Source organism: Chlorocebus sabaeus, chromosome 8, assembly GCF_047675955.1.
Source record: "Chlorocebus sabaeus isolate Y175 chromosome 8, mChlSab1.0.hap1, whole genome shotgun sequence".
NCBI classification, from domain to species: Eukaryota; Metazoa; Chordata; class Mammalia; order Primates; family Cercopithecidae; genus Chlorocebus; species Chlorocebus sabaeus.
This window is the reverse complement of record NC_132911.1, coordinates 38,073,875-38,089,019: the sequence shown is the minus strand read 5'-3', so window position 1 is coordinate 38,089,019 and position 15,145 is coordinate 38,073,875. Positions and strand designations below refer to the sequence as shown.

Below are 15,145 nucleotides of genomic sequence, written 5' to 3'. Positions count from 1 at the left end.
GCATCTTCCTATAGTTATGCATTTTTTCTTCATAGAGTTTCTGGTTTCACCCTACCAAACCCATGTACTGAAAATAATGGAGCATGTTAAAAAAAATTAACTGTTCCTTTCCCCCCATTTTCTTCTTGGTGTCAATTTGGGGAAAAAAATGTAAAACAAGAATCTCCCTTGATGCTGTCCCTGTCACTCAGAGATCTTTATATTCTGTGATCAAATGTGAGTCACATTCAGAAGATGTTTTTAGAGGGGCTTTGTGTGTATGTACATATTAAATTGATTTCAAAGACAAGATCCAAATACAGGATCACTGAAACATTAAGTGATCATTCAGTTAGAAATTAGTATATGAATATATTTGATAGCTTTCTCTTTATACTTCACAGAATCTATGGTTAAGCTTGTCTTTATGTACTGCATTTCAATCTTTTGATTTTAAAACAAAATAACACTCTAGTTTTTTAACATTATGTATCTTAAAATTTTTTTTAAATAATATTTTTGCTGCATAAATTGCCAAACATGCCAGGTTTTCAAGAACCAGCATATTTGGTTCGTTACTGTAGACTGTCTGCATGCACTCCATTCTTGTTACTATGGAAACACATTGAGTGTGGATTTATCATAAACCTTGAGAAATACTCTGTGCAACAGTTCACATAAAGAAACATCTGGATCCCTTGTTTATCCTGGGGTAAAGGAAGACCACCCTCTTCCTCTGTGTTGTGAAAATCATAGTGTATTCCACTATTTTTTTCTAGCTGTAAAAATTCTAATGTACATCTATCAAGTATACTTTGTTTTATAGTATATGATTGATTATGTTTACTAGAACAGCTTTGGTAAATAGATTGATTTCCATACTGATTCAATTAACTACAACTATGATGATTGTATTTTGAGAGCTTCTACATTCTGAATTTCGGATCTACATTAATAAGGTTTTAAATAGATATATTCATATGGGTTTCTTTTTTTAAATATATCTTGGTCTTTGATTGGGTTTACACTCCCTCTGGAAGTTTATTTGACTTCATTCCAGTCTCTTGGAACTTTAAACCTTCATGAAAGTTAAGTCTAGAACTAAAGAGAATCTCAGTGGCATCTAAGTGAGCTAAGTTGTTAGTCTCATTTTACCAAGGATATTACCTGAGGAGATTGTAGCTGCTTTTATATTCTTTTACTACCTCCATGCAAAGACCCACAGCAGCTCTGTGAAGCATTTCATTTATATAAAATAACTTCTTTAAGTTTATGCAGTTTAGTTTGAAAGATTCATTGGAGCCTCTCCTCTGAGCCTTTGAGTTAGGTTTCAAGAGCATATATGTGAATAACATTACTTCCTGCTCTTTAGAAAACTCACATAAACAGATTATTTTATGAATAATTCTAAGAGGCATGCATAGAATATCTTAGAACACAGAGGAAAGTTACTCAAGACTAACTTAGAGCTTAAGTGACTACTTCTTGGAAATGACATTCTGAGCTCAAAAAATGGTTAAGAGTCAAGCAAAAAAAATAAAAAAGGAAAAGGGTGTATTATGGATAGGAGATAACGTTAGTAAAGGTACAAAGGAGTGAAATTATGGTGTGCACAGAAATTTCCAGTGATTTTATATTACTAGAGTACAAAAATGACTTGGGGTTGAAGAGGTAGGTTAGCGACTTTGTTTGGAGGGTCTTATATGATCTGTCAGTCTAGGTGCATGGGTTTTTTCGGGGCAATAGGAAACCATTGAAGGATTTTAATCAGGAGAGTGATGTGGTTAGATTTACAGATTAACCTAGGAATATATTTGTAGAGTAGCTGGGTCTGAAAACAGAAATAGGCAATTTATATGACATCTTAAAAACCACTTCAAATTCCAAAAGGCTTAAATAATGATATCAATGTGAGGAATTTTTTTTTCTTTCTTTTTTTTTTTGAGATGATGTCTCTATCATCCAGGCTGGAGTGCAGTGGCACAATCTCAGCTCACTGCAACCTCCGCTGCTCGGATTCAAGCAGTTTTCCTGCCTCAGCTTCCCAAGTACCTGGGATTACAGGCGCACACCACCACGCCTGACTACTTTTTGTATTTTTAGTAGAAACAGGGTTTCGCCATGTTAGCCAGGCTGGTCTCAAACTCCTGACCTCGGGTGATCTACCCACCTCACTCTCCCAAAGTGCTAGGATTACAAGCGTAAGCCACTGCTCCCAGCCTAAGGAATTTTTAAGTGTAATTAAATATAAACTTTCTTTTATTGAGAAGAGACTGGCATTTTAAACATAGAAAAAAATGAATATATACAGCACAACATGTAATTCTATAGACTCCAGCAATACATTCCACAGAAATAATTGTTTATGAATTTGTTATAGTGATTTAAACTATAAATTTAGCACATTATGAATACTTAATTGATATTTATAGGCTCAGGTTGTTCATCTGAAACACGTGACATGATTTCTTTCTTTCTCTCTCTTGCTGTCTTTTTTTATTTTAGAGAAAGAGTTTTACTGTGTCACCCAGGGTGGTCTTGAATGCCTGGCCTCAAACAGTCCCTCTACTTCAGCCTCCTAAGGAGCTGGGATTGCAGGCATGAGCCACCATGCCTGGCTTGCTTTCTTTTCCTGCTTTTGTTTTTTTAAACTCTGTATCTGTGATTTGGCTTAAGGATTCTATAAATTTTTCTATTATCACCCCACCACCCCCCGCCACCATGAATAAGTTGGTAAATAATAAGAGCACTAAAGCTTTAATTGATAATTTTCAACATTTTTTGCTTATTTAAAACTGTATAGTTTCAGCAAAATTATAAGTATTCATTGATTTATCTTTTTTAAAAAAATTAGCCTAGAAACATTGTTCAGATGATGAATTTATCAGAAATGGTTTTATGTGGTGATTTCATTGACTTGAAAGTATATATTAGAATGGATAGATTAGTACAATTATTTAGTCTCCCACCAAATTGTTAGTTAACTCTGGGGAGTGGGAGTGGAGAAGTGTGAAGTGAGGTTCTGTTGTTTACTTTACATGTTTAGGGATTGTGGGAAGTAAGCTTTCTTGTTAAGAGCCAATGCTGTGGAACACAGTGTGTGTTTGAACCCTCCATTTACTTGATCTCAGACTATGGGCAAGTTATTTGATCATACTGGCCTTGATTTTTCATTTGTAAAATGGGATAGTAATAGTATTTCCTCAAAGGGGTGTTCTGTGAAGTAAAATAATATAACAAATGTAAAACGTGTAGAATAGTATTGACACTAAGCTCTCAAATGTTAGCCATTAATATTATTGCTTTAAAAATGAATTGAACACACCATCTTTATCAGGGATTTATTAAGGACAAAGGTATAAGAATTTTTGATGGCCTGTACCAAGTAGTTTGAAAAGCAGTGCGTGAAGAACACCTTACTTCCACATCCTACTTGTTTCTTGTGGCCTAAAAGCCTCCTTGCCCAGCATTGTTCTTCTCAGATGTCTGTCACAATTGTAGTAGTAACACAATTCAATTCTTAGTCACCTTCTGTTTCACACTGTTTGCTACTATTTTATGTGTCTTACTCTCAAAATCTTACATTATCTTGCTAAAGAGATTGAAAGTACCTGTAGGTCAGTGATTTTTTTTTTTTTTTTAACTTTTTACCAGTTTTGTGTGCCCAGCATTGCAATGAATGATAATAATAGCCAACAAGTGGCCAGGCTCTAACTGTATGCCAGGCTCTGTCTTAAGTGCTGTTCATAGATTAACTCTTAATTCTTACAGCAACCCTGTACAAGGTACACAATTACAGGTATCCAACATTTCTGGCTAAGGAAACTGAGGATTAGAGGTACTGAATAAGTCGCCTAAAGTCACACAGCCAGCAAGACTTGAAGTATGCTTTTGAACTTAGTTGGATTCTGAACCTGTGCTCTCAAGCATGGTGCTCAGTAGAGCCTCCTAATTTAGTAAGGTCTTAACCATTGTGTCAGTTGGTGTGTCTGCTGTGTGAAGGCTGGCCGCCAGACCCCACTGCCCATAAAAATCACTATGTAAAGAAATGTAGATGTAGTCCCAAAATATCTGTTTTTATAAACCACCGAAACTGCTTTCTTGATTGCATTGTTGTATTATTTGGAGGCATAATATGAAGAAGTATGGCTCTCTTCATGCTTAGGGTTTCTAGAAAATATAACAATGTGGCCCCTTTAGCTTGTTTGCTCAGAACATGGCACCAGAATTTAATGGAGGTTCATACACCTTAGGTACCTGTAGCTTTTTATTTTTAGTACTTCTTCCAAACACTAGCCAAATCATTTGGGGTTTTTTTCCGCAAGCTTTTCAGTTTTAAAATTTTCAAACCTTTAGAAAAGTTAAAAGAATTTACATTGAACAACTAGATTCACCAGTTGTTAAAATTTTGTCTCCTTTGCGTTACTCTAGGTATATATACCTTTTTAAAAATTCTGAACCATTTCAAAGTTGTAGATACCATGACACTTTATCTCTTTACCACGTATTTCAGCATAGCTCTCCTAAGAATGAGAACATTCTCGTATATAAACAGAATAGCATTATCAGGCCCTTGAAATTAATAGCTCCATTGTTTACAGCCAGTTCATATTTTAAAATTCTCTAGTTGTCTCCACAATATCTGTTTAATCTGGTGTTTGTGTGTATTTAAATCCAGGATTTAATCAAAGTTCATGCATTGTATTGGGTTGATAAATCTTATCTCTTTTAAATCTAGAATAGTCTTTCCACCTTTTGTTTGTTTTAGACATTAGCTTTTTTGAAGAGCCCAGGCCAGTTGTCTGGGAGAATATCACCCATTTTGGATTTGTCTGATTATTTCTTCACTTCAGATTCAGTCGAAGCACTGGGAAGAATACTTCAAAGGAAGAAAATGCAAGATTTGCTAAATGACTAGTTTTATGGCTTAACAAAGAGGGAAGAATCAATCACCCATGAGCCTGAGATTTCTAGTCTGGGAAGCTAGAAAAGTGATGGAAGCAATGACAGACTGGGGTAGTCTGAAAGGGACATTGTGCTAGGAAAAGGACAGTGCATTTAGTTTTGAACTAATGACTTTTAAGGATTTAGTGTAGTTGTCCGTAAGTAGTTGGTTATTCTCTGGCAGTGGGATATTGTGAAAAAGAGCACAGGATTAGAAATCAGGAGAGTGATTATTTTTCAAGCTTTATTACTAATTAACTTTGTGGAAAGTCAGTATTTCAAGGGTTCTATGTAGATAGCTAAAAAATGAAGTTAATGCACACCTTGCCCTGCCAGTCTGACAGAGTTGTTTTGAGGATCAAATACAAATGTATATGAAAACACTCTGTGATATGAATGTATATGAGTTCATTCCGTGGACTCCTGTGTAATTATAAGAAGGTAATGTTATTTTCTTAGTTCAGACTAAAATGAGATATTTGAAGTTAGGGCTAGAGAAGACAGGAAAAGGGGAAAATATAAAACTTCTTGTGTTTGAAACTCAATCAAAAGCATCAGAAATCTCAGTCTCTGAATACATATGCCTGAAAAACCCTGAAGACTGTAATTTGGGAGACGAATCTGGGAGCTGAGCTTGTATATGACAGTTATAAGAACCAAAAACACAGGTTGCATCTTGTTAGATGTCATTATTTGACTTGCCTTCAAGTTGGAAGTATAAATGAGAACTTTGAATTCTGCCTGTGTAGTTGCTCCATGCTTGTTAACAGAATTTTTGAACATTTCCTTCTTATGTCTGTTGGCGTGAGCTATACATTTTTGCCCCCAAGTTAAATTAAGGTAATGTTTCAGTTCTTAAACATTGTCAGTAAATATGGTATGCTAATCAGGAGCACAGACCCTGAAACCAGGCTGCTTGGGTTGAATCTTAGCTCTGTCAATTAATTACTAGCCATGTGCACTTGAGCAAGTCATTTAACTTATCTGTGCCTCTATATCCCTATGTATAATAGGAGATAATATCTACATGAAGGTTGCTGGAAGGATTAAATGTATTACTTATGTCAAGCACTTAGAATGGTGCCTGGCACTTACAGAGTACTATGTAAGTGTTAATGGTGGTTATTAGAATATTTGTGATTTTGATAGTGACCAAGGAATAAAGTACCTGAACAAAAGAATTCTTTTCCCAGAACTGATAGCTGAGGGAAACAGAACTGATACAGTAGTAAAAATCATGGACATCGGGAGCTCGAGATCAGCCTGGGCAACATAGTGAAACTCCATCTCTACAAAAAATACAAAAAATAAGCCAGGTGTGGCGCGTGCCTGTAGTCCCAGCTACTTGGGAGCCTGAGGTGAGAGAAGGAAGTCAAGGCTGCAGTGAGCTGTGATTGCATGTTTCTGCACTCCAGCCTGGGCAACAGAGTGAGACCCTGTCTCAAAACAAACAAACAAACAAAAACAACATGGACTTCAGAGTCAGACATGCCTGGATCCAAATTCGAGTTCTCCCCCCTTGTGGTTTAAGCAGGCCACCTAACCCCTCTGAAGCTCACTTTCTTTTACCTGTGAACCAGAAATCACAATCCCTATCTTGCAGAGTTGTGATGATTAAATGAGCTGATGTGTAAAGTGCCTGACCCTGAGGTGACACTAAGAAAATGAGAGTGCTCTGGATCCCTCCCACCCCCAGCCAGTGCAAAGCAGTACACACAGTTCAATTTCTTGTATGCGGTCTTATTCATTTGTTTGTAATTTTAGGACTTCCAAAATGATTTCCGTTTGTTAATAGTAGAACAAACAGTGGCTGTATAATTGGATACACCTTGAAAAGTGTATTGTCAGCTTTGTTTCCCTCTTCCATTTGCTTTTTGGGGTTATTTGTTTTATTATTACAGCAAACCTACTGGAACCAAGATGGTTGACACTCAGTCTGTTATTAATCTATTAATAATAGGCATTGTTAATGATTCTGTTATTAACAGAGTCAAACTGGAATGTAGCCTCAGGATCCTCTTTTTTTTGAGACAGAGTCTCACCCTGTTGGCCAGGCTGGATTGCAATGGTGCGATCTTTGCTCACTGCAACCTCTGCCTCCTGGGTTCAAATGATTCTCCTGCCTCAGCCTCCCGAGTAGCTGGGATTACAGGCACCTGCCAGCATGTCCAGCTAATTTTTGTATTTTTAGTAGAGATGGGGTTTCACCATATTGGCCAGGCTGGTCTCAAACTCCTGACCTCGTGATCCACCCACCTCGGCCTCCCAAAGTGCTGGGATTACAGATGTGAGCCAGGGCGCCCAGCCTCAGGATCCTTCTTCACAGTATTCCAGGCAGCTACAATCAGTTCATCAGAGTTGATATAGTTGTGAAAACTGGTGTTCTTCCTGCTTTAGAACTTTCTAGAAGAGGCCGGGTGTGGTGGCTCACGCCTGTAATCCCAGCACTTTGGGAGGCCGAGGCGGGTGGATCATGAAGTCAGGAGATCGAGACCATCCTGGCTAACATGCTGAAACCCCGTCCCTACCAAAAAAAAAAAATACAACAACAACAACAAAAATAGCCAGACATGGTGGTGGGCGCCTCTAGTCCCAGCTACTCGGGAGGCTGAGGCAGGAGAATGGCATGAACCTGCGAGGCGGAGCTTGCAGTGGGCTGAGATTGTGCCACTGCACTCCAGCCTGGACAACAAAGCAAGACTCCATCTCAAAAGAACTTTCTAGAAGAAATGCTTATGGGATTATCAAAATAATATATGGATTGTCCATTAATCTTCTATCCTGTGATATGCACTTGTCATACCTTGTGACAAGGCAGGGTGGTCTTGTAGCATTTTCTAACAGATGCTTATGTATATTGTAACATTATTACATAATGTAGGCATCTTCAGACACCTACTAGAGGAGATGCAATAATTGAAAAGTTATAATGCAATGATCCAACCAAGAATATGCATCAAAATTACTGGGGATATAGTCTTAAAAAACTTACGCCCAGGACCCCACCCCAGATTTATTCAATTAGAATCTTTAGGAGATAGACTCTGACACATACATTTTGTAAAAGTACCCCAGATGCTTCTGCTATATATAACAGTTGTTAAAAATAAGTAGATACTGGCAACAGTGTAGAGAAGCACACACTATTGGTATGAGAGTTCATTGACATAGTATAACCTATAGAACAATTTTACAGTATCTATCAAAATTTCAAATCTGTCCTGTAGAAATATATATGTGCACAAAAATCAAGTTTCAAGAATGTTTCAGGCCAGGCATGGTGACTCATGCCTATAATCTCAGCACTTTGGGAGGCTGAAGCAGGAGGATTACTTGAGTCCAGGAGTTTGAGACCTGCCTGGGCAACACAGCAAGATCCTGTCTCTATTTGAAAAAAAGAATAAAGAAAAGAAAAGAAAAGTAAATAAAAATAAACAAGGTTTTCTGCAGACACATTTATTATATCAAACAATTGCGAGAAACTGTCAGTACACAAATGGTTAAATACATTATGGTAAATACCATGTTTATTTGCTATGCAACCATTTAAAGAATAAGTATGAAAATTGTCTATACATGCTGATGTAGAAGCTTATCTAGGATATATTGTTAAGTTAAATAAGCAAGTCACAGAATAAGCCCTATTTTAAAATTTTTATATGTAAAAATGTAGAGAAAGATGTGAAAGAATACCCATCGAAGTGTTTATAGTGGTTGTCTTGGCATAGAAGAGTGGGAATAATGAAGTAGGGAGAGGAACAGACCTTTTCACTTTGGTGTTTAAAATATTTGCAGGCCAGGCATGGTGGCTGACACCTATAATCCTAGCACTTTGGGAGGCTCAGGCAGACGGATTGCTTGACCCCAGAGTTCAAGACCAACTTGGGCAACATAGTGAAACCCTGTCTACAAAAAATGCAAAAATTAGCTGGGCGTGGTGATGCATGCCTGAGTTCCAGCTACTGGGGAGGCTGAGATGGGAGGATCACCTGAGCCTGGAATGTTGAGGCTGTAGTGAGCCATGACTGCACCACTGCATTCAAGCCTGGGTGACAGAGTGATACTGTGTCTCAAAAAAAAAAAAAAAAAAAAAAAAATTGCAATAACAGTTTATTATTTTTGTGATTAAAACAACCACTGAACAAAATATGAATGATGTTAAAGGAAGCTCTTATGGAAGCAGATTGATATGTGTCAGGACACTGCTTATTTTGCAAACACCAGTTTTAACTTGAGACTTATGATCTCTAACTTGGGAGATAAAAAGGAATGTCAAAACTATTTCGTGTGTTGGCAGTGATGATAAAATCTTGTTGCCACAGTTGTTGTGAAAGTAATCAGGAGTTTCAAACAGATAAGCATTGAAGATAAAAGGTATTTACCCTGTGTCAGAATATTGGTTATCTGTTTTAGAAATGTTTAATGTCTATGCATATCTGGATATGAAAATTGAGTTCAAAACATTTTAATTTAATCCTTTTTCAGTTGATTAGCCTCTAGTCAATGATAATATTAACACCTTCTAATCCCCTCTTTTATAATTTTAGGCCCGATGAGAGAAAGGGAAAGTTAAGGATGCTGGAGCAGAACAATGGATTTCTCTTTCTCTTTCATGCAAGGGATCATGGGAAACACAATTCAGCAACCACCTCAACTCATTGACTCCGCCAACATCCGTCAGGAGGATGCCTTTGATAACAACAGTGACATTGCTGAAGATGGTGGCCAAACACCATATGAAGCTACCTTGCAGCAAGGCTTTCAGTACCCAGCTACAACAGAAGATCTTCCTCCACTCACAAATGGGTATCCATCATCAATCAGTGTGTATGAAACTCAAACCAAATACCAGTCATATAGTCAGTATCCTAATGGGTCAGCCAATGGCTTTGGTGCAGCTAGAAACTTTAGCCCCACTGACTATTACCATTCAGAAATTCCAAACACAAGACCACATGAAATTCTGGAAAAACCTTCCCCTCCACAGCCACCACCTCCTCCTTCGGTACCACAAACTGTGATTCCAAAGAAGACTGGCTCACCTGAAATTAAACTAAAAATAACCAAAACTATCCAGAATGGCAGGGAATTGTTTGAGTCTTCCCTTTGTGGAGACCTTTTAAATGAAGTACAGGCAAGTGAGCACACGAAGTCAAAGCATGAAAGCAGAAAAGAAAAGAGGAAAAAAAGCAACAAGCATGACTCATCGAGATCTGAAGAGCGCAAGTCACACAAAATCCCCAAATTAGAACCAGAGGAACAAAATGTGAGTTGAAAAGTCTTTTTGAAAAATTTTGTTCTATTTCACATTTACTGGAAGTTCAAGAGATCTTTTTGGTTTTTATCTCTTTAAATATGAATTTTTCTGATAATTTCTTTTTTCTAATCACTAGGAAAGTGCTTGGAATATTATAATAGATGCTGAGTATTTGTTGAATATATGAATGGATATTAGTTAAGAAATATTTTAAAAACATGTAAAACAAATCTTGCTGCTTATGTTTCTTTGTCCTAATGGCCTCGGTTATTTTCATTTGCTTACAATAGACTGTTGGTTTTTGAAAATGAAAAGGAAAGGCAAAGATAAGATAGTTAATTATATTGAGTTTTCATTATTTTAGACCAACTTTTGCCAGTAGAGCTTAGATTTAACACTCATTGCTAATGTTTGCTACAAAATAACCTGAAATAATAGAAATCTGTTTATTAAAATCAGAGTTAGTATTAATATATATTGATTAAAACTTCAGGTGAGTTTTTATAAAAATCATCCTTTATAGGTAACTTAAGATATGTGCTGCTGAATTTTTTAATATCTGAGGTTTCAGTGTGAATTTGCTTAGCAATAATATAATAAGTATGTAAAAAATAATTCTAGCTTAAATGAAGAGTTCATAATATGAATTGCAAATGTTTTCTAAACTTTGACTTAGGAAAACTATATTTATTTTTGTGACAGCTATCTGCTTTTATATGTGTTATGCCTGAATAAGTTAATTTATTTTCTGTTCAAAGAAATGTTTACTTCTTACCAACTCATCTTTTCCTTGGTAGCTGGCTTCTATTACTTCATGCAACTCACAAGTGATGTTTTTCTGGAGTAAAGGTCACAATGGTTCTAGACTCTCACAAGTCCCAATGTGACATTTCAACATGTTTTCTCATTTTTCTGTAGTTTTCTTATTTATTCATTAACAAATGTTGGTGAAATACTCCTCCTACTGTGTGCTAGGCAATGCTCTAAGAATCAAAGGTATTGCAATGAATGAAAAGTAGAAATGAAAATTCTGCTCTCAGGATGCTTATATTCTAGTGAGGGGAGCCAGAAAATACATATATATATATATGCATGCATATGTATGTACATAAATTCAGATAGCTTTAGATGCTGTGAAGACAATAAAACTGGGTAATGAGATAAAGAGTCATCAGTGATGTTTCTAGTAGTCATTTTGCAATTAGATTCTAAAACCAGTTCTGTCTTTGTTAGATATCTGCTATACCTAGTTCTTTATATCACCTAAACCTTCAGTTAACTATTAGAGCTCAGGATTACAGTGCTTAGATTTTATTTTGTTTTATTTTATTTTGAGACGGAGTTTCACTCTTGTTACCTATGCTGGAGTGCAGTGGCTCAATCTCTGCTCACCGCAACCTCCGCCTCCCAGATTCAAGCAATTCTCCTGCCTCAGCCTGCCAAGTAGCTGGGATTACAGGCATGCCACCACGCCCAGCTAATTTTGTATTTTTTTTTTAGTAGAGATGGGGTTTCTCCATGTTGGTCAGGCTGGTCTCGAACTCCCGACCTCAGGTGTTCTGCCTGCCTCAGCCTCCCAAAGTGCTGGGATTACAGGCATGAGCCACTGCACCTGGCCCAGATGTTTAGATTTTAATTTAAGGGTTTTAGTTCATTTTCCTTTTTATTGAATCATAATGAGCAAAATTTACTATTTGATGTTTAGGATCTTACAATAGCTTGGGATAAAGGAATATCAATTTTGACCAAAAGTATACCTGGAGAAAGTGGCATTAACTGCCTGGAATATTACTAGGAGCATTGCCTGAAAGTTGAGTCTTAGGGGGAAATCCAGGTTTTTTTCTTGTTCGTTCTCTCTCTCTCTCTCTCCATCTCTCCCTGTCTCCTTCTCTCCCTCTTCCTCTCCCTCCCTCTCCCTGCTCCCCTCTCTGCCCCATTCCTCCCTCTTTCTGCCCTACCCCCTCATGCCTTCCCTCTTCCATCCCTCCCTTCTCTCCCTTCTTCTCTCCCTCTCTCCTCTCTCTCTCTCCCTCTCCTTCTCCCCCCTTCTCTCTTCCTTTCCTTCAAAGAAGTAAAGAGGTAAGTTTTTGTTAATTTAATTTTGATTAATTAGAATTGTATCACACACAGGGGCAGTTGTAGAAGTTGTACTCCATTCTGACCACAGACTTTCACAGCCAGAGCTCCCACGGCTCTTGCCTATCATTAATGTCATGCTTTTGCTAAGCTAGAGATGTGTATAAATTAATGTTTCACAACTGCATATGTTTTTAAATTAGATTTCCTTAACTTGAACAACATCTACAGTGCTTCCTTCAGGACAGTTATTTTAATGGTCAATACCGTATGCCTACTGGTTATCCATAGGGGTCCCAGCCCTTGGTGTTTAGCATTGTAGAGGACTGAGAAGTGGAAGGGAAGCCCAAAGAAGCATCCACTGACTTCACTGGACAGCTTCCCTCCCCCAGATGCCCCAGGGAGACATAATGAAAACTGTATTCCTGGAGAAAAAGTCTGATATAAATCTCCTGGAGCTGGATTTGCTTTTATATAGATTTTTTCTTTTACTTTACTTTGTTGTTGTTGTTCCTTAAAAGCCCACTCATAGGTTCATAGGTTCTTTTTTGAGCAAACAAAATCTCGTATAGTTGAGTTCCATGTTTAACTCCAGGCGTGGTGGCTCACCCTGTAATAGCAGCACTTTGGGAGGCCGAGGTGGGTGGATCGCTTAAGGTCAGAAGTTTGAGACCAGTCTGGCCAACATGGTGAAACCCCATCTCTACTAAAAATATTTAATAATTATCCGGGCGTGGCAATGGGTACCTGTAATCCCAGCTACTCTGGAGGCCGAGGCACAGGAATTGCTTGCACCTGGGAGGTGGAGGTTGCAGTGAGCCAAGTTCGTGCCACTGCACTCCAGCCTGGGTGACAGAATAAGACTCTGTCTCAAAAACAAACAAAAAACACAACACCTTAAGATTTCACCTGCTACTTTTTTCTTAGTACTTGATGTGTAAGTATTTCCCCCTAATTCTAAGCTATTTGGCCTTCTGAAGAGTGGCTGTTATTTGGAACAACCTAAGTATATCTTCTCAACAATGAAAATGTGTCCAAACATCTAGGCAGCAGGAGACCTGAGATCACTACTGAAATTGTATATTTTAAAAATCTGCATGAGCTGTTTTTCCTCCCACCAAATCAGAAACATGTGGCTGTGTTTCTGCATGTCTTCCTCCTTGGCAGGTGGAATGCCTCAGGCATGTGAGCATAGGCCCTGTTATTCAAACAGTCGCTGGTCTCCTATCAGCACTTCAGTGGGCTAATCCACTAAGGCAGAGTCTCATTAACCCTTAGTTTGCCATATCCACTTATAAAAAGCAGAGTGACTGGATCAGTCCCATGAACAGTAAGGTAGCAGGTTTGGCTCTCTAGCCTCAGAGTATTAGGCCTTAAAATTCTTAGAAACTCTTTATATGCAAAATGTTCTTTTGGTACACATTTTTTATTTAATTTTATTTATTTATTTTTGAGACGGAATCTCACTCTGTCACCCAGGGTAGAGTGCAGTGGCGCAATCTCGGCTCACTGCAACCTCTGCCTCCAGGATTCAAGCGATTCTCCTGCCCTAGCCTCCTCAGTAGCTGGGATTACAGGTGTGTGCCACCACGCCTGGCTAATTTTTGTATTTTTAGTAGAGATGAGGTTTCACCATATTGGCCAGGCTGGTCTTGAACTCCTGACCTCAAGTGATCCGCCCACCTCGGCCTCCCAAAGTTTTGGGATTACAGGCGTGAGCCACAGCACCTGGCCTGTAATATATTCATCTTAATGAATCCCTTGGTTTTAATAAAAGTACTAGGCTAAAGGCCGGGCGTGGTGGTTCACACCTATAATCCCAGCACTTTGGGAGGCCTAGGTGGGCGGATCATGAGGTCAAGAGATCAAGACCATCCTGGCCAACATGGTGAAACCCCGTCTCTACTAAAAATACAACCGGGCACGGTGGTGCGTGCCTGTAATCCCAGATACTCAGGAGACTGAGGCAGGAGAATCGCTTGAACCTGGGAGGCAGAGATTGTAGTGAGCTGAGATCGTGCCACTGCACTCCAGCCTGGCAACAGAGCAAGACTCTGTCTCAGAAGAAAAAAAAAAAAAGTGCTAGGCTAAAAATTTTACAGGAATATTTAGGATAATGTAATTTATTTTAGCCACTCAACATAATTTTTAGGTATTCTTATGTGGAGTCTATTAAAAATGTAAAAAAGTGGTATATACCCACAAAATTCTAATTTTTAAAATTAAGATGAATTGAACATTAAGGAGAGCTAACTCACTGTCATCTTTTTCTGATGCTTTCTCTTCCTGACAAAGTAATGGAATTAGTACCCAAAGAGAGTATTTCTGTCCCGACTTAATTTTAATGTCTTAAAGTTGTCTCTGTCTCTAAATGCCTACCAGGTATATCTGTTTGGCTCATGCATTAGCACATTTTATAATAGATACTTCCTCTCTATTATTGCAGCATCCTTACTTGACTTCTTTTTCTTCTCTTATTTATATAGTCTTGAAAGCTTAGAATAAATCCTCTTGGGCATCCTTTACTCCCTAGCCACTTCTTTCTTTTAAAATGACTGTGTAAAAAACTTTAATTCTTTGAAAGTGATTTTGATGGCGTTTCAAACCAGCGTGAAGGAAACACCAATAATCTGGAACAAATCAAAAAAATTTTAAAAAGATTTAAAAAGATAAGACATTTGAATTAGAAGGTTTGAAAGGAAGTCCTTTTTTTTTTTTTTTTCCTTTGGAGACCGGGTCTCACTCTGTCACCCAGTACACCCACTGTACTCACTCACTGGAGTACAGTGAGGTGAGCATAGCTCACACAGCCTCAAACTCCTGGGCTCAAGCAATCCTCCCACCTTAGCCTCCTGAGTGGCTGAGATTATATAGGTACACATCACTATG

General features: G+C 38.0%; 1 protein-coding gene across 8 annotated transcripts in view; it reads left to right on the top strand.

The window, feature by feature from the left end:
• The window catches only part of NSD3 (nuclear receptor binding SET domain protein 3), a 114,143-nt gene that overhangs the window by 26,052 nt on the left and 72,946 nt on the right, over positions 1-15,145 (top strand). For all 8 annotated transcript variants that reach the window (XM_007962206.3, XM_007962205.3, XM_007962202.3 and 5 more), the window contains exon 2: positions 9,471-10,189. In XM_007962206.3, the coding sequence (XP_007960397.2) occupies positions 9,515-10,189 (675 nt within the window). In that variant the 5' untranslated portion in view covers positions 9,471-9,514. The remainder of the gene's footprint in view (positions 1-9,470; positions 10,190-15,145) is intronic.